This window comes from Hesperophylax consimilis, chromosome 11 (genome assembly GCF_061612785.1).
Source record: "Hesperophylax consimilis isolate HC1 chromosome 11, BYU_Hcon_1.0, whole genome shotgun sequence".
NCBI lineage: Eukaryota > Metazoa > Arthropoda > Insecta > Trichoptera > Limnephilidae > Hesperophylax > Hesperophylax consimilis.
The window spans coordinates 36218960-36239723 of NC_142846.1; the positions used below are offsets into that span (position 1 = coordinate 36218960).

Consider the following 20764-nt stretch of genomic DNA (forward strand, 5'->3'; position numbering starts at 1 on the left):
CCAAATTTTTAAACCAAAAACACATGATTTTGCATTACTACGTATAGCATCGCCTTAAATGAAATCGTTATGTTTGCTGCCTACTAAATTGACGTTGAAACTCCGATCAGCTCAGATACATCAAATTCATTTTAACGAAAGGTACGGACTTTGAATACCTACATGCATAAAATGAGTATTTTGTATTTTTTGGTAATTTCTCTCTTTTAAAACTCCTGTAAGAGAAACCAAATACGCAAAATTTAATAAATATGGGAAGAGGAATGTTATTGTGTGCATTGTAACATATTTTGCGTAAATGATTTAACATTATTTTTTTGAATAATGATAAATGTATATAAATATAAAATTGGTTTTATATAACTTCCTTTCGGTAATCACAGCAAGGAAGAAGGAAGTCGTTTTCAGGGTCATTATGTAGTAAGGACGTTTTACGAAGTTTTTACGGCCTCCGTGGCCGAGGGGTAAAGCTCTTGACTAGCAATCCAAAGGTCGCGGGCTCAAATCCCGGCGTGGATAGCAAATCTTATTTGACGAATTTGTGTTATTTCACAATTTATTCATTTAAAATAATATATTTATATGGTATACTTGTGACACGTTCCAGAATGGAAGATACTCTCAGTATCGCCCTGTTGTAAGATCAACATTCCGAATTGAAACGTTGTTTTAAATGGCTTTTGCGGTGTTTGGTGATCAGATCTAAACAGCCAGGTACTCCACCACCTTCCTTTTCCCCATCTCCCTTCCCTACCTCCAACCTCGTAACATGCCCCGATTGGGGATGCCATAGTGTCACTGGCTCCAGACGGTTGGGAGTAGTTGGGACTCTTGTGCGGTATTAACATAAAAAAAGGAAAATTAAACGAAGATGGATAGCTTGATTTTACTCTCAAATATCCACGTGGAAGAAGTCAATTTATCAGAAGAATGAGTATCATAGATGTTCACTGTTTCTTTGTATACGATAGTAAGCAAGCTACGTAATCTTTAAAAAATGTTTTCCTGCGGAAAACATTTAAAAAATATATAAGTAGATACCTTTAACTTAATTTCTTACATTCTTCGAATTCTAGGAAACACTCAGTGATAATTCAAAAGAAGAAGCCGAATTGCGTTCTAGGTAAGGTAGGTACTTAGATAAATTAAAACCTAATCTCCGTTATAACTATTCACCGACTAATACTATCCAGAAACATACCTGTAACTGTAAGGTCGGAAATGAATTATATAAATGTATTGTAGTAGTCATGAAAAATAAAGACAAATTTTCTCGCTACGATTCGAACGAAATTACGTAATTTGGGCAATTATTGTCTTTATTGTAACCAAACGAACCGAAAATATTTCCTAACTAGGTATTAGCCGCTGGCTGGTTAAAAATAGACTCGGCATTGAATTCTTTGATGACGAGCGAAATAATGGACACAACATTTTTAAATCGCCTGACGAATTCATTCTTATAATGTTGTGGTAACGAACTTACCAATAACAAATAAATCTGTACTTTTTGGTTCCATGATAACTCAACAAAGTGACAATTCAACATACTTTTAAAAAGTGATATAAAGTCATTAGAAACGATGAAATATTTTTTTTGAAACCTAACCTAACCTACTTAACCCAGTTAATAAAGTTTTTTTTTCATCACTTTCCATGACTTTATATAACTTTTTTAAGATGTGATGAATTATCATTGTGACGATTTATCCGGTCACCGTACTTTTTAACACAATTTTAGAAGTTGTAATTTTGGCGATCAGAAATATATAAATTTGAAATTCAAACTACGCGAATCAAAAACGATCGTATTTAAAATTCCTCTTTAAAAATATTTTTTTTTTCAATTGCTCTGGCACACAGAATCGTGTTAACACTACTCAACATTAATAATCTTATCCACAATTCCGTGTGCTGTTGGCGCGAACAAACTAAAATCAACTATTTTTAGGATGCGGGGCCTTTTCCATCTTGAGCTATAAAGCTGTGAAATACCTACGCATAAATGTTAACAAGTAAGAGAATTGGGCTAAACTGTGTTTTAAGTACTTAGTAGTAGCGCCCTTGGGATACAAGATAGTACACTCCAACCACCACTTAAATAAAATAAGCAAAAGTGAACGGACGTTCACTATCACGATCCTGTCACAAGAAGGGTTCAGATCCATAGAACTTATTGGTATTCGGCGAATCCGGTAAATTCACCGCGCACAATTCTCGGCGAAAAATTAGCCGTGGAAAATTCACCGCGATAAATTTACAGTGGAAAATTATTTGGAAGTTTTTTTTTTCTACTGAAATAATTTAGTGCAAATATTAGCCAAGTATTAAATTGGGAATAACAGTTCTGTAAGCATAGGTTGTTAGGTTAAGTTAGAGGAAATTGTTAATTTTAATGTAATTCAAATTTAATTCTCTTTTCAGACATTTTATTGTATCTATTGAGTGCGTTGAGCTTTCCACTGTGAATTGTGGGCTGTGAATTTTCTGCGGTGAATATTCCTAGTACCGAACTTATTATAACACGAAAACATTTGCTAGTCGAAACAAGAGCTGAGCCTCGAATTACAGGAAACGAATGAAGCAAACGCGATTTGCTGTTGTTTCGTTCCTTTCCCATAATTCGAGTTTTGACTCGCGTTTCGGTTCGGATATTTATACGCATCATTATAGATACGGTTTATTATATTTAGACCCCTAAAGAGATAACCGCTTAAAGTGTGATTTTCATCAATTATGAAAGAAATAAAACTACCAGCTTGCGTAAGACCTTAGGCCTTCTACCTTCTAGGCCCCAGATAGTAAGTAAATAAAAATTGAGATTAATTCGTAAACACGGATATGCCCACAAAACACTTCTGTCGTTCAGACCAACAATCATTCGACGCAAACAGTAATATTTTCATATTGTAAAAAAGACAAATTTAATAAGTAAAATATACGTAACAACAACAGCAACTTAATTTGTAATATAAAAGTGAAAGAGACATCAAATGGACTATTGAAAGGAAGTTAATTAAAATTCAATTATGATGTCTTTCCCGTTTCGAAAATCCCCTCATCAAATATGATTGTACTTTGGATAATATAAATTCTCAAACCGAGGAGTGTTTTTATCCAAAACTTTCGACGAATTCTATATTTAATTTGTTTTCTTCTCGTTTCGTTTCCACTTATTCTTCTTTCCCGCTCTTCCGAAGTGCTCAGCAATAATAATAAAAAGATTTAATTGAATTTCTTGGCGTATTTCAATAAATAATTTATAACCTTATTTATTTATTCATGTTGTTCATAAAACGGTTATACACCAACATATTACGGAGAAGATTACAAATTTGAGGTACATTTAAGTATAAAAGGTCATGCAGACAATTTTAGTATTTATAAGATAGTGCTAAACTGTCTGTAAGTGATGTTAAAAATGACGATGATCAATGCAGAATCGTTAAGCAGTTGAGTCACTCCGTTGATTGGCGCGTTCTGGTAGGCAGAAGTCCTCGTTTTCGGAGTATAAAAGAGTGCATAGGATCTCCCATGCTTTATGAGTTAAACTCTTGCAATATAAGTGGATTAAATATGCTTCCAGAGATTGGTTTAAAATAATGTATGTCTTAAAATATTTTTGGCACGCTTTTGAGGTGTTGAAATCGAGCGTTCCAGTTAAGAACAAAAATTGATACAGAAATGGATAATACGAATATCCCTTATATACCTATTCATACATTTTTATGAGAATAAGGCAAAAGAGTCCCAAATGCTCCCAACCCCTTGGAGCCAGTGAGACTATAGCATCCACAGTTGGGGTATGTTGTGTGGCAAAAGGTAGGGTATAGGAGAAGGAGACGGCAAAGAGAAAGGTGGAGAAGTACCTGGCTATTCAGATCTTGTCACCAAACACGGCTAAAGCAATTTCAAGCAACGTTTCAATTCTGAATGGTGGTCTTCCACTCTGAATACAATGTGAAAAACACAAACTAATCAAATAAAATTTACTTGTGCACGCCGGGATTTGAACCTGCGACCTCCGGCTTCCTATTAGAGCGTCTTTACCCTTGACAACGGACGCCGTAAAATTATATGATTATTTTACAATATATTTAAATTAACAGTAACAGAAATATAAGTATTGGCAGTTGATGTGGCTTTAAAGTGGATTAACTGTTAGTTTTCAACAAATAATAAATAAAATAAAAGGCAGTACGAGTTATTGTACACGCAGTGAATTTTTGCTTAAAATGTTTAACTTATTAAACAGTAAATTTACAGCTTTCTCCAACAAAAAGTGTTCAAAATCTTCATATTTGTTCGTGAGAATAGGTACGCTATTTAGACAAATTTATGAAACAAAACAAACAAGCACACGCGTCAGGTGAGAATGATGTCCTTGTTCTACATGTATTTCAATGGAAGATGCTCCGAGACCCTTTAACCATTAATCATTGAACCCTTCGACCCGGGTAAATAGTTGTAAATATGTAACAAACGCTGTATGCAGGGACACTGGATGGTCTAGTGTCATTCATAATATTTAAATGTAGCTTCGTTATATTTTAAAAATTAGAATCCTTACATGTACGACAAAGGAAGTAAACGATCAGTTTCCTTGCATCGTCGTTGGCAAAGTGATAGGGCCCATTCAATTTGTACACAGTTCACATTTGTACACAGTTCACATTTGTATACAGTTCACATTTGTACACAGTTCACATTTGTATACATTACAACTCGTTCTTGAGTTGAACAGCTCGACTGTGGAATGATTTGCCGGCTTCTGTGTTCACTCCCTTCTACAATTTTGATCTCTTCAAGACCCATGTTCATGTATTTTCTCCTCAAAAACACCCTCCACACAGTATTCCCAAAGATGACATAGGCCTTAAGGGAAATTATTTTCCTCGGGGCCTTCTGTGTGGGGTTTACGCAAAAAAAAACTTTTGAAAAAAAAAGTATAAATCTCTTCAATGGATTAACAAACAGCTATAAAATTCCTACTATTTACCTACATACAAAGTGTATAGTTTAAATTGTGTTAAAATTATGCGATAAAACCAGGAGAAAAGTAAGAGCAATATATATATATATATATATATATATATATATATATATATATATAAAAAAACTTTAATCTCATTATGTTTTTTGTATTATTATTATTATTGTCTTTTGTTTTCGTTTATTTTGTATGTATTATCTTCCAATATTTTTAAATTTACTTTATATACAGGGTGTCCGGAAACTCGTAGTACAAGCGGGAAACTGGTGAATCTACATCACATTTGGAGTCGATTTTGTAGTATTTTTTTTTTTATTTGAGCTTTCGTTATCGAGTAAATCGAGTTTGAAGTTGATTTAATTTTTTATTTTTTTTTTTTAATCAAATTCTTATAAATTATTACTGAAGATCAAAGTACCCAACTAATTAAAACTATTTGAAAGTAAAACAAATGAAGAAACTCGGATTTGAAGCATTATTTTGAAATCACCCTTCATTTAACCCGGTGTAATCATAAAATATTTCTGCTCTGCAGGGTTAAAACATCTGTTATTCAACCCTAAACACCAGAAAAAACTTTAACCCTAAAATAGCCGAAAATAATTTTTTTTTGGTTTTTTTTTTTTTTTTGAAAATGCTCAAATCAAAAAACTTTATGTTTTTTTGGGTTCCCCATGTGGTGTAGATTCTCCAGTTTCCCGCTTGTACTACGAGTTTCCGGACACCGTGTATATATTGTATGTATAATATGGCGCTCGTTGGATTGCACCACCCTCCCCGAGATCTGGAATAAAAATTAAAAATTAAAAAAATATATATATATACATATATTTATATATATATATATATATGTATATAGTTGGGATTTTGTTATACTGCTCTGAAGAAGTCAGGGTTGTAATCGACAATAAATTGACTATAAACTGTGGTAAATTCAAATAATACCTAATTTTTTATATTTTTTGACGACATACTCGTCATTAAGTTAAGTACCAAATATTTACTGAGGGAAGTGAAATAATATGCAAGGCTTAAAGTTTATCAAATACTTCCTTGTTCGTACAGGAAACATTACTTTAAAAACAAAAAATTAACTAATTCCACCCGGAGCGTTATCTTTCTAACAAGTATTCAGTTAGTTTGAGGTGTTTTTATGATATTTCAGTTACGCCCAGCCCAGTAATTTACAAAACGCACAATGCTTAATCATTTCAGTTACTGGTTCCATGATACGTGATGGGGTGATGTGTCTATTTAGCAATTTATAACCGTCCACTAAGTAATAGATAATGAGCTCAGTAGGCAGAGGTAGTGAAACACGCCCAGAAGAAGTGGGCTGCGTGTCCCGAAACATTAATATTCCACATTAACATTATTCAGATGGTTTTCCACCCTCCCCTTGCAAACAACAGATAAAACAACCTATTTGAATTTGCATTCGTGAGACATTATTATTTATATATCCAAGTCGTAAAAAACTTCTTAAATTTATATCATTCAAGTCAAAAGTTTTTGGGTACATGTTTCTATAAACCACATGAAAGATATATTATTTATGTTCAAACATCGAGTATCTATCTATTAATGGAAATGATTCAAATATTCGTAACAAGCAGACTTTATTTGTATCACGGATTAAAGAAAATTAGGTTTAATAAAAAATATATTTACCTATACTTATAGTATTCAATATAATATATCAGATTCGTATAATTATTTTATCTCTGGGTATATTTATTTATTTACGCCTACTGGGCTTTTACAAAACGATTATAAATTAAATTTAAAAACAGTTACAATTGAAAAATAAATTAAAAAGATTTAAAAATAAAGCATAATATACAATATTCGTGTTAAGTTATTATCCACACTAACTTTAAAGAACATTTGACATTTATATACGAGTAATCACAAAATAATTATTTACAAGATATTGTGAATCTGCACAAATTATGATTACTCGTTATTTAATAACTAAAAAGTAATGAATTAATTTGGCTTTGACTGTGTCAAGATCGCCATCAAAAATGTCAGCTGCATCTATCAGCTCATGGCAAATTTTATGTATTCTCTCCATAAAAGAATTGAACACGAAGTTATTGTTGTGAAAAAATTAATTATAAATAAAACGTCGTTTGAAATAACTTACTTACGACCTGATGAAGTAAAACCTACGACCTGATGAAGTTAGACCTACGACATGATGAAGTTAGACCTAAGACCTGATGAAGTTAGACCTACGACCTGATGAAGTTAGATAACAAATCCCTATATTTGCGATTTAAAAGTTGATGTTTAATTAATATATTATTTAGATAGTACACGAGTTATTTTCACGTAATAAATTACACCAAACCGCGGGGTCATCAAATTCAACTTAAATTCAATTTGGAAGTTTTAACACTAAAAAAATGAGAGATAAATAAACACCCATCCAAAACACCCCAAACCACACCTGTGGTTCAATATTTCTTAGCTTATTTTTTTCCACATTTTTTAAGGAATTAGGCGTTATCTTTAGAAACCCAACGCAGAAACGCAAGACGTGGTGTCCTTTATATAACTCCTCCTGTCTACACAACATAAGGATAATACTGAAAAATCACAAGTAAGGGTGAGACTGGGGGGATCATAAAAGCAAAAGGTCACTTAAACCTAGAAGGCTAGAACGTAATAATATATTGTCGCCATCCATCACCCGACTATCTTCATACTTGGTCGGGTGCAGCGGTTCTAATTCCTTCTCGGTTTCCTGCTGCCCGGGCAATGGTCCTAGATTGCACGCCTCGCTTGATTGATTATCATTTCCATAAAAACCTCTCCACGGTTTACAATAAAAAATAACCCAGAAAAGAAAGTAATTACATTTTAAGTGAAACCGTTCCCAATAACATCGAGGTAAGTGACTATTACAAAGGTACTCACGGCTCTACGTCTATCAGATGTTTCCGTAATTTCATAAATAATTCGTAAAAGGTAAGTTACGTATTTATTATATCTGTTTAATTTTCCTAAAGTAGCTCTCAGTTTTGCATTGTTCTTAACGTAAACAAAAAATCAAATAATACGTATCTAGGTTATGTTTCTCAGTTTTTTACATACATTTTTAAGTTTATCAAATATACAATAATCACAGAAAATATCTCAAAGAATATGAAAAATATTTTCCAAAGTTTTGATTTGAAAGGACATTAAGTATGGTAACATGATACGATTCCACTAAAAAAACAGTTCACCTCAAAGTAGCTGGAAGTAACCCACAACGTGACGTGAGGGAATGCATAATTATATTTATTTGATTGTTTACAAGATTGTCCCAAAATGGGGCATGTTTGTGGGAACATTAAAAAGTCAAGGAAAAATAAGCCCTTTTTCCGTATTTTTTTAATGCACCGTATTCCATTACTTATAGCCCTGGCCGTAGACGTAGGCAAGCCACTTACCTCCGAGATGAGCATGATAACCGGTCTGCCCCGTTCTTCTTCCTAGAGATGTGATTAGATATATGGGCTGGCTGCTACCTCTGCCTTTACCTTTCGACTTGTTATACCCTCCTTGTGCCTGGTGCTTGCAGCTCGCCTCTCGCCGCTCGCTGCTCGCTGCTCGACACCGCCTATTTTGCCTCCGTTAAATGGATGAGATTTATAGTAGATGCGGTTAACAGTCACGCCACGAATGTGTGAGGGTTTCACATTATCTAACCGCGGGTTTTTGATTTAGCTTTTACAGTAATCGATTTACAAAAAATAGTCTAGTTCCTCTGATGAGATTCGATTCTGATATTATTAACTGCGTAGTGATTGGTTACTATCATTTGAATAAATAGTTGATGAAGGCTCGAAGCGCGCTTTAAACGAAATATTTATATTATTAGTTTGGATGATTTTTTTAATGCGTCATGATGCATTCAAATGACCACATGATCCAATAATTAATTGCCACAAGTCAATATAAATAATTTAAATTAAGTCAACTATTCTCAAAGCGAATTATAGTTAAAATACGAAACGTGTAAAGATTCAAAAAAACACATCTGATATTCGACTCCAAACGATGGTAGTTTTGATCTTATCAAATTCAAGTAAATCTACAATAATTTAAAAGAATAGCTCGTGCCTATATTGCTTGAAATTTTTTTTATCTCGCAACTATTATAAGGTTCAAAATCTTCCCAAGGATGTTGATGTCAATTAACTACAGCAAAACAACTATGACAAGCACAACCTAAGACAGATTTCCATGACAGAATAATGCGAGTTTAATTATCATGTAACTTACATAGTTACTACCCGTCTATTAATAATACAGTATACATGTATGTACTAGGCACTAAGACTATATCGTTACCTCAGTTGGACAAGGTTCTAAATGACTTTTTTTTAAAATAACATTTGAATGGAAAACCATTAATATTGCTCATTTTTATATCCAAAACTACTTTCAGAGCCTTTTGTGTTGTTTTTCCGTAGATATTAGTATGACAAAGTTCTAACATCAAGTTTTTAAAGCTTCCATTTATTTTAGAAGGTACTGACATCACTTTGAACGTTTTGCAAATGCCATTTTGTTTGTAATTGACAGTTGATCGTTTCTACGAGACACTGTGTAGTTCGCCACTTTAGTTGGATGGGGTTCTAACTTCGCCTCACCATGTTCTGTGGTGTCAAAGATTGAGACGATTTTTCATGATCGGTTTAGCATTTTCTGATTTTGATGTTCAACCTTATGCAAAGTATTTTAGTTTAACATATTTTAAACAAAAATATTGAATTAGAACGTGACCCTATCTTGGAGAGGAATCAGGTAAACGTGGTTAGAACCTTATGAAATGAATTAGTAGGGTATACTGTAAGCTGGTTGCATATGGTTCTCTCTGCAGTATCTTCTAAAATGGTAAAAGTACGTCCTATTTAAATATTTCACTTTAATATATGTTAAACTAAAAAAACTTTACACAAGGTTTAACCTCAAAATCAGAAATCGATAAATAGATTATGAGAAATGATCATTGCACACTTTGATACCATATATCTCAAAACAAGGCAAAGTGAAATTAGAACCCTGTTTAACTGAGATGTTAGTATGTAGGACCTATTTATATAATGTTTGGCTCAAAATAGTGGTATTCGTCGGCTTGACAATAGGGTAGGGGTCGTACTGGAGAATTTTGTTGTTTCAAACAACAACCTAACCTCAAAACCTTCCCCAATGAAAACTGTCATTATTTAGACATTAGTTAGAATTAGGTTTAAATTCCATCGAATCTCTAAGAAGAACAAGTAAACGACCATATTCGGGTTATCGTCATTATATAGTCATCAGAAATAATGGACCATCTATTGTTTAGCATTGTTAAATATCAATTCGTATGTTGATTGTCATCATATTATTTTAAAGTCCTCGTTAACAACTTGCAGAGGATGTGCGTAATGAAAAGGAAGAAAATTTTGTTAAATCATTTTTAAATAGACTCAAATAGGTTTGGATAAGTAAATGACAATCTTGCTAATGATTACTAATTCAAATTTCACCTCACACGGAGAAAACTAACTGATAAAAATCTGGTCAAATTATTCGATATCCTGAAAAAAATGAGACTGCTGGCCTATAACGAATGATTTATGAGGGCGGTGGAACACGTGTTCATACAAATACTGATATTGATATTGACATACTGATATTATCGCATTCCGTCATGATATCTACTAGGAAGAGAACACGTGTTCTCGGTATATTCTGAATGACTAATATTTTATCAGGATGTTGACATGCTGTCACTTAAGATAATTTTTATTTGATGTGCACTGTTAACGAGTTACGCCAATGAACATGAACATAAAGCGCGAAATAAGAAATAATGTACAATATTTTCGCATACCTTCTGCATGACATATATAATTTTTCTTTTAAATTTAAATAACCTAGTAAGAATTTGTTTCAATCTCGAAAATTTTGTGTAATTTACATAAATGTGGCAGAAATGTGCGTAATGATTTATTGTTATTTAATAGAGTTTTTAAATCATCCAGTTTTGTTTCTGTACAGAAATTGGAAATGTGTAAATCTCATCTAGAATAATTTATTTTAGGAAAATTAGTCAAAGTTATTGTAGTTTCATCGTCATATAATGATTTTAATTTCTCGAAACCGCTTCGTAATCGGATGAAATTATTTTCTGTACATTTTTATTTCCGCTTTTATTGCTAGGTACCTACTTGAAACTTTCCGAATAATTCGATTCTGCGCTCAAGTTTATTATTTTCCTGGGGTAAAATAATTAATTCGATCTTTAATTCGTCCTAAATTTATTATTTGCCTTTGGTAAAATAATTCATTCAAACATTAAATCGTCGCTCAAATTAAACACAAACAAATTATATTTGTAATTTATTGCATTGTTTGCTCGTCGCTTAAGTAGAAATATATAGAAAATGTACCTATTCTGTCTATACAAGCAGATATATTTGTAATCTTCTCCATGATATATTGGTGTATAACCGTTTCATGGAGAACATGAAAAAAAAAATACCTATGTACCTGCTTTTGTACTTACTACCTGTTAAACAAAGTAGATCAAGTATTCTGACTTTGTAAACTATTATAAAATTCACCAATCTTCGATTTACCAATAGTAGGCAAAAAATAACAGGTATTTTATCAAAGAGCTTTCAATTACATTTCGCATGTGATGAATTCGTTTTATTTTCATTTAAACCAGATTAAACCAATAGTCTCTGGTTAATTTAAATTCATTCATAGCTAGATATTTCTACAATCCGGACCGAATCCAGAATGGAATCCATTATTACAAGTGCGCTGTTCCTATTTTTCCTTTATAAACACTCACACGTAAACAATTCGGGTCTAATCTCATAATTGTATGTCCAATATCCGTAGCAACCTGCGGGTTTTGTTTATTCGCAATAATATAATCGGCTTTTAGCATGATGTTCCCTTTGTTGTTCGCCTTTAATATGAACCCCCGAGCTAAATCGCCAGTGGGACATTGTACATTGCCAATAAACAAGTCCTGACAAAAGTAGCGGGATCATTGTTATCTCGTGCTTTGGCCTAATCTGGCTGCCACCCTAATAACCCTACCTCCCCTATAATGATTCAGGTTTGACGGCAGATGGCATTCTGCCCGTAAAAGCAGAGAATTCGCCACGCGTTTGCTTGCATCCATTGTGGCGATTCCGCCGGCTATCTGTGATCTGGTCTAACCAGATTTTATCTGTAGTTGAACGCGTCAGATCAGACTACTGCCTGATTGAAATAATACAGCTAACCAGTGCAAACTACGAATAGTTGTAACTTTCCAACTAGCATCATTCAACGTAACAATCAACTTGCGGACACAATATTATAAAAGCAATAATTTATCATGAACGTCAGTACGGTGTACAAAATACAATACAACAGAGTCGTGATGATCTGTTCTAGATTGCCGCATTAACTTTTATTTGATTTAAATGTTAATCCCTCAATGTTTGGGATCAAACGGCGATGTATCGAATGTATTTATAGTCTGGACATAAAATTTGATGGTAAATGATAAACAGTGAATTGTTATCTCGACATGAAAAAAATAAATTTAGTATTCGATAATGGATTTCGTTTATTTGGTAATCAAAACTTCCTAATAACCTAACAAACCCATAAATGATAATGTATTTGAACGTTTCTCTTATTATGCCCTAATGAAGTAATTTAGAAGTAGGTAAAGGTATAAATTAAAAATGGATTATTGGTTATTATTAGAACTTCGATTTCTTACATTATTGGTTCTATATTATGCAATATTCCTTATTTAATGAAATAGTTTTAGAGAAATCAGTAGCATAATAGATTTCATTATTATTATTATAAGCCTGTGCAGTATTTACAATCCATTCGTAGTTTACTAAAGGTTTTGTATCTCCAGCAAATGTTCACTTTTGCGTGTTTGCCGTTTATCTGGGTCTTACCTCTTTCATTTTCTTTCTTTTGTTTTCCTCCGCAATGTGTATTCTTTTAAAGGGGAGATTCGAGAAACATTGTGTGTGTTGTTGCATAGTGAAATACTGAATGTGGGGGTGATGTACCAGGCAAGCAGACAGCAGACAGGGGTAGGGAATTCCAGGCCCACTGCGAATCATCTGTAATCTGGATTATCACTGAATGGGAGTGTGTGCGACGATGCGTCTGTTGTATCTGTCCCCAAATTTATCTGTCCCGGTGGACTGTTCACTTTTGTTCCCCATCAATTGATGCACAAACCCACCATATTAACCAGTATTTTAGAAAAGACCCCCATTTTAAACTTATTTCACGTCTCTTTGCTTTGGTCTCAAATTACGTCAATTTCAACAGTCGATGAAATGTCCGCTGCACATATTGCAGATGTAGACAAAGACATCTCGTTGACATTATTTTGTGGGACATTTTAAAGAAAGGTAACATAATATAAGGTTTCGTGCGGTTGTGAGTTCGTGAGAAGGCCGCTTTTTATAACATCTTCGCATAACGGCTTCCTGACAGAATTGGTCCCAAACTGTCGCGTCGGTGAAATTAAGACAATTTATTATTCGGCCATCTTTCTCTGTTCAGATGTCGTGGATCTTTGTTTAACAGATAAAGTATAGGTAACAATAGAAAATAGAAACTAGGTAGGTTGAAATTCGATAAATTCGTTTTTATTCAGAAAACAAAAAAAATATAACAATCAATAACGTTTTAAGTCTACGACTATTTTATATGTTCTTAGCATTTGGTGAGAGTTATTATACAAAATAAATTATTTACAAGAATCTTGATTTATTTACAAAATGATACAGAATTTTTGATTTACAAAATAAAATAGAGTTATATGTATTTATATCTGGTTTAAGTTCTTTTTTAAATAATTTTACAAATCAAAGTAAGAAATCAAAACAACTTAATGACTCACAAAATTAAGAAAATCATATAATCTCTTCTGAATACAAAAATAATATTGCTTATAAAAAATATCAGTTTATGTACATAAATGTTAAATATCACTTTGTTTAATTTGATTAGAATGTACTTTTTAGTAATATTAAAAGTTTATTCGAAAAGTCAAATGTGAAACTTAATCTAAAATAAATATTTATCGTAGGAACTAAAGAAATTTATTATACTTTAATGAAAAGCCAGCATTCATTAATGGTAATTATAAAAATATCGCGTTTGATACAAAAACGATAAATTCGCCTATTCTATAGAGCACTTTGATAAGTCGTACAAATAAATACATTTTTACAAAATTCTGCAATTTGCAAGCACAATCCTCTTACTCGGAAAAAACGCTTTCAATATCGCCTTCGGTACCTCGTCAACCAATACAAGCTAACCAAACATAGACAATGAGATTCTAAATTAAGCGAAAAGAGTTTTCGTATAGTTAATGGAATTTCGAATATTCAAAAGACGTAATATTACTCACATTAATAACATATTATTGAAACAGTTCTAGAAGACATACAAGGTTCATCCGTAGATGTATAAATCATTTCTCACATTCGACCCGATACTCAGACATAATACAATACAGTGTAGAATAATTAAATATGTATTGGTTCTTATGCTAGGTGAGAGGATTTTGCGATACAATAAAATTTCAAAAATACTAAGGACGGTTTGCGAGGGAATAGAAGCAGATCTGTTGCTGATTGAAATGCGAATTACCTGCGGTGAATCATTCGCTACGCCCACAGAGGCTGCGGCAGCCGGCGGGGGTCCCGTGACACAGTGGGGGGGCCTTGGCAGGGCCTGACCCCGGGGCCCAGTGCTTGCAGCGGGGCCCCCAAGGAGGGCAGGAACGGCGGCAGCTTCCCAGGAGGAGGCGGCGGAGCCAAGCCCGGACTCCTAGACCGCTCCATCGCACTCGGACTCACTGAGGCATAAATGTTTACCGTAGACCTCTGGTGATGGCAGGATTTCTTAGGATCTGGCATCGAGAACCTCAGCTTCTGCCAGAACTGGCGATCTCCCCATTCGATGCAAGTATTAGTTTTCAAGTAAAGTCTCAAGTCGGGATCTAGGTCCCGCATCGGAAGCTCTCCCATCAGTATGATTATCAGTCTCCGTCTTCTCTCTTTGAGTACTTCATGCAGCGCAGATTTGAACTCAAACCTACACCACTCGTTGTGTATAAAGTTTTTGGATAGCACTACGATAGTCCTTTTAGAGGATTCCACCGCCTCTATGATGGTGTCAGCTACGTACGCAGACACGTTGAAGTCTCGATAATGGAGACACAGCCGGTATCCAGGATCTCCAGCCTCCAGGCCTGGAGCCAGCATTTGGTCCACGAAACCCTCATCCTTGACGCTGTAACTGATGTACGCATCAAAAAGTCTTTCTTTGTCTTGTTCTTCTTCGAATGCGGTAGTTTTGTAACACATTCTGAGCCCGCACCTGGAGTAAATCCACACTCTCAGTTCGCGGCGGTAATAAAACAGTCCGCACACTAGTCCGACACTCGCCGCAAAGGCGCACACAGTTATTAACAGAAGGGGCAAATAGTCATTTATCACTTGGCTCTCAACTATTGATGCATCTCCTAAAGGGTAGCTAGAGCAGGTTGTCGAGTTGAAATCTGCCAACGGAGGCCCAACAGCGTTTGTAATATTATTGAAGACGCATACTATTTTATTGTAGTCCATTACTTTTCCGACATTTCCCCGGAGCCAGCCACGGAACTTACGGAGGTATTGGCAGTCGCACGACCACGGGTTGTCCGCCAGACCAATTTCAACCAAATAAGGGTTAAACGTGAACTGCCATACTGACAACCCGTATATTCTGTTCCCATCTAAGCGAAGAACTTCTAACTGTTTCAGTCCAATAAACGTACGATTATCGATGTAATGTATCTTATTGCCTTGCAAGTAAAGTTCACGTAAACTTTCTAAGGTTTCTAGTTCGAAACCTAAGAGTTCTTTTATAAAGTTATTTTCTAAATGGAGAACTGTCAATCGTCGCAAGCCACTGAATGTATGATTATAAACCGCGGCAATGTTAGAATTATTCGCGTACAACACTTTTAGATTTTTCCTACCTATGAATGAATGACTTGAAAGTTCACCAAAATTATTACCGTCCAAATACACTTCCGTCGCATCCATAGGAATGCTACTGGGCATTTCGGTATAACCTGCTCCCGAACACTCCACAACATTTGCTGACCACGATTGATCATGATAACAAGTACAATTGGTCGGACAGGTCATTTCACAATCACACGCGTCGAAATCACAGCAATGACATAATGCAAAACAATGAGTTTTGTACGTGCACAAGAAATGGGATGATTCCGCTTCAATCAGGGGTATGTAGGTACGATCTCTGTTGTAAAGTAATTTGCAATAAATGCTTTCTAGGTCCATTACTCGGGGGTGCTGGCGAAGATGATCGAGTTTATTTATCCTCTGTAACCATTCCATGGTACAGTCGCACTGAAAAGGATTTCCTCCGATGTAAAACTCCGGTAGAGGTTTGTCTGGATCCACAGGCGTCAATCTCAGGGCACTTAGATCCATGCTCACTATCTGATTTGCATATAGATCGACTCTGGTCAAATTCTTCTTTTTAAGGAATGTGTGTGCTTCGACTTGTGTTATTAAGTTATCATTAAGGAATAGTAATTCTACACTACTAGGAATAGAAATTGCGGTAACTGATGTCATTTTATTGAAACTCGCATCTAATGTTTGTAAACGTAGTTCAGCATCTAATCCATAATGATTTCCAAGCTCTAAGATACTATTTTTGTGCAAATCAAGCCATTGCAATCCTTGTGGAATAAGAGCATAATCGAACCATTCTAGTTGATTATCTGATACATTTAGCCACAGAAGTGATGGAATGTGTATAAATAATCCGTGAATACTAGAAAGCATGTTAGCATCTAATCGAATTGCTTGTAAATTAGATAATGATTCAAATGCTCCCGTTTCTATTCTTTGGATTTTATTTCTAGCCAGATTCAATATCTGCAAAGAGGGCAAATCAGAAAAGACATCTTTGCTAATATTTTCTAACTTGTTTCCAATAAGTCTAAGCCCATAAAGGTTGTTCATTCCTCTGAATCCCGGTTCCTCCAGAGAGGATATCTGATTTTCTCCGAGATCTACAGTTCTCAACAAGCGCATGTCTTTGAGAGCTAACGGCACTTTCGTCAAAGCATTGCCGTTCAAATTGAGGTCTTGTAACGACGAGCAGTTCCTGAACGCCTCTGGGTGAATCCCTTCCAACGCGTTATTATCGAGGGATAGTAACGATAAAACATAGAGCCCGTTCAGAGAATAGGCATCCAAGTACGTTATTCGATTATATGATATAATAAGCGTGTGCAAGTTATTCATAGGGGCGAAAGTATCGGCGGCAATTGTGTCTAACTGGTTGTGCTGGATATTGAGGATTTGAAGCGTGTACAAATCTTTGAAAATATTGGGCTCCAATTTGGAAAGCCTGTTATTTGACAAATTGAGTAACACCATTCGAATGAGTCCAGTGAAGGTATTCATATTAATCCAAGTACTTGTTAAATGATTTCTCGATAAGTCTAGCGCCAAGAGCTGGTCGAGATTAGCAAACAGTCCCGGAGCGAGGACGCTTACAGAATTATTTTGCAAATAGATTTCTTTGATAGAAGTTGTACAATCTCTGAATAATTCAGGAGGCAGGGCTACAATTTTATTATTTGACAAGTCGATAATTTGCAAATTCTTAAGTCCGCCAAGGGCTTTGTCCGCAACCATAGATACTTCGTTGTCGTGGATATGAAGTTCACGCAATCTACGGAGGGCACTGAAACCGTTGGCCGGCATCAGGACAAAGTGGTTGAAAGAGGCGTCCAAGACTTGGATGTCCAATGAGCAGGGAAGGGTAGCAGAAGGTAGTAACGGAGATGGAGGAGGCCCCCCGTCTTCCTGCCCACTGACCAGTGGTTGAGGAGCCGCAGTCTTCTCTCTGAAGCCCAGATCACTCACATCCTGCAGACGATTGAGTGATACGTTCAAGTACATCAGATTTGTCAGAGGACAGAATATGTTCTCTGGGAAAGACCAAATGTTGTCGTAGCTGAGGTCCAATCTCTCTAGCTGACGCACCGGGAGGAAGCTATCAGCGGCAAGTTCCAGGCTCATGGCAGCCCAAGCGGTGTTTCTGGTCCTCACGGTAAGGTTTCGGAGGTCTCGTAGTCCAGTCAACACTCCGGAAGGCCATCTTCCCAGCTTGCAGTAATCAATGACAAGTTCTCGAAGTTTCACCAAGTGGGCGAAACTCCTGTCATCCAGGGAGCTCTTGGAGAGGATGACATCGTTGCACTCTATTCTGAGCGAGGTGGTGTGCTCGGAAGGGATGACGCTGAAGTTGGTGGTGTCGAACTCGCTGTTGATGGTTCGCAGGGTGCAGGTGAGAGCCACCTCATCAGAGCCGCTGGGATCCCGTAGCCACCACTGGCAGTCGTCTGGGGCCTCGTACCGGATGGGCAGCGCTCCCGTATCCGCCTCGTCAGAGCCGAGAGCGGATAGTACCACGGAGAGTACCAGAGCCAGCAGGTTCAACCGGAAACGTCTATCCGCCATATCGAACCGATTGATGATCTGATTATATAATTTATTCACAGATGTAACATGACTCGAAAACTTCGGCCGCGTAATGTAATACAATGTTCGCTGCCACTCAAATTAAGCCCGATTGAATGATCAATCATGCTCGATTATTTATAGAACAATTTGTTTAAATTAGTGTCCACAAGGTACTGACACGAATCGATAATGTTTATCCATCTCTATGGAAACGCGTAACTCGCGAGATGAGCCCCTCTCGATCCTGGGGTTGGAACACAACTCTGTTTCTCAAGGAAACCCTTGTAATGTCCGGCTAATTTATCAGCCCCACAGACATGTCAATTCACAGTCTTATTCGATAGAGTTCATATAGCACTAGACACGGATTTCAAAAATCAGAAAAAAAAACAGATTTATTATTTAGGATTAAGTTCGAAGTCCCTCAAAAAGTCATGTCCTGACAAAAGGGGTGTGTTTCTTATGAAAGTTTTTTCAATGTTCAATACTTTTCTATTTTGTGAAATGCTTAAACAATAAACTTATATTAACACTTGCATTCAGAGTTCTTTCCTAGTAAACACCGACACTTAATGACTCGTTGTAAATATTCATACAAATTAATTTCTACGAACGATAACCGGCGGAAGAAAAGTTTAGTAACGTCCACCCGTCACCGGGACCGATCTTCAACTGACGAAATCCCCTCGTGAACTGGCTAAGGAGGCATCAGTGGCGGAGGGGGAAAGCGAGCGACCCGAGTACTTCCGACTACATCCGAAAGCTCCCGAACATCGACGCATTGTGGTATTCGTAGTAAATACTCGCGAATACCCATACACACCACACACCACCATGGAAGCAATAAAATAAATCATGATAAATAAAGCCAGAAATGTTCCCCTTGTACCTACCTACCTACCAATACTAGGATTCTTAGTACAAACAAAAGTTTCTTTAAAATTTTATACCTACGTAAGATACGTACTTACAATGATTATTATTCATTTTACGGATATCATTATATTTATGAATAACAAGGCGGTACCTACCCGTTCTGGTAACCATCTTTTATTTTCGTAAAATGAGATGAATCGGCGTAGATATAATTTATTTATTACGTATTATTACAAATAAATAATTATATTGATTTAGTTTATTTGGACGTGGTATTGCTTTGGTCAAGGGTTTTATCTTTTTCGTTCATTTGTTATATTGCAGGCCTTTATTATATGCGTTTAATGTTGATGATATTATCAGATATCTAATATATTGGTTTGCTCAAAAATGTTTTTCTTTCCGGGCAAAATATGCTTCTTGAAAATAACAGACAGTGTCCGTAGTTGAGTGATTGGCTACGAATTCGGAGGTCCTTGCGGAGGTATTAGTGTTATTTCACAATTTAGTAATTAAAAATAATATTTAGCATACTTGTGGCACATTCCAGAGTGGTAGATACTTTCAGTACCGTCCTGGTGAAGGACAGTCATTCATAATCGGAATATTGCTTGAAATGGTTTTAGCCGTGATTGGTGACCAAATTTTAACAACCTTCCTATTCCACATCTCCCCCAATACCTTCAGCCTCACAATATACTCCATTTAGGGGATGCCGTAGTCTCATTGGTTCCAGAAGGCAGCGGTATCTACTGACACAAAAAAGCTTCCATCTTGCAGCAGATGTATATAACATTAGGAACTGAAATATGTAAAAACTCATACAAATGGACAAATTCGTTACGAGTGGTTGATATTGAGTAATTCAAGAGATTTTGTAGGAACGAGGATATAGGAGATGAGTGGATGGCACAAATCCAATTATTTATATCCCCGGGAAGGAGAGCTGCAATTCGGTAGTCACGGTGGAACATTTTAATTCCTTTTATTATCCTATAATGGGCATTGGATACTGGGGTCGTTAAGGATTTAGATACCTACATTATATTCTACCTGTTTGTTAAACGAGGAAATTAATGACAAATTTGGATTAATTTTGTTTCTTAGCATTATTTATGTGTGTGTGTTAAATTTATAATATTTTTGTTATTTATTTTTTAAAAACATGGTAACTTAGATGTAGGTATATGATATTTTTTTCTTGAAGAACTTATATGTATTATCTGTTTACCTATCTACGAATGAAACAAACCAAAAAACACAGTTTAATAAAAAGACTTAACACATATAATAATAATAA

General features: G+C 35.5%; 1 protein-coding gene across 1 annotated transcript in view; it reads right to left on the reverse strand.

The window, feature by feature from the left end:
• Positions 1-19260, reverse strand: part of Toll-6 (Toll-like receptor 6) — a 298602-nt gene extending 279342 nt beyond the window's left edge. The window contains exon 1 of the mRNA XM_089637476.1: positions 14681-19260. Within this exon, the coding sequence (XP_089493602.1) occupies positions 14698-18585 (3888 nt within the window). The 5' untranslated portion in view covers positions 18586-19260 and the 3' untranslated portion in view covers positions 14681-14697. The remainder of the gene's footprint in view (positions 1-14680) is intronic.
• Between the last annotated feature and the right edge of the window lie 1504 nt (positions 19261-20764).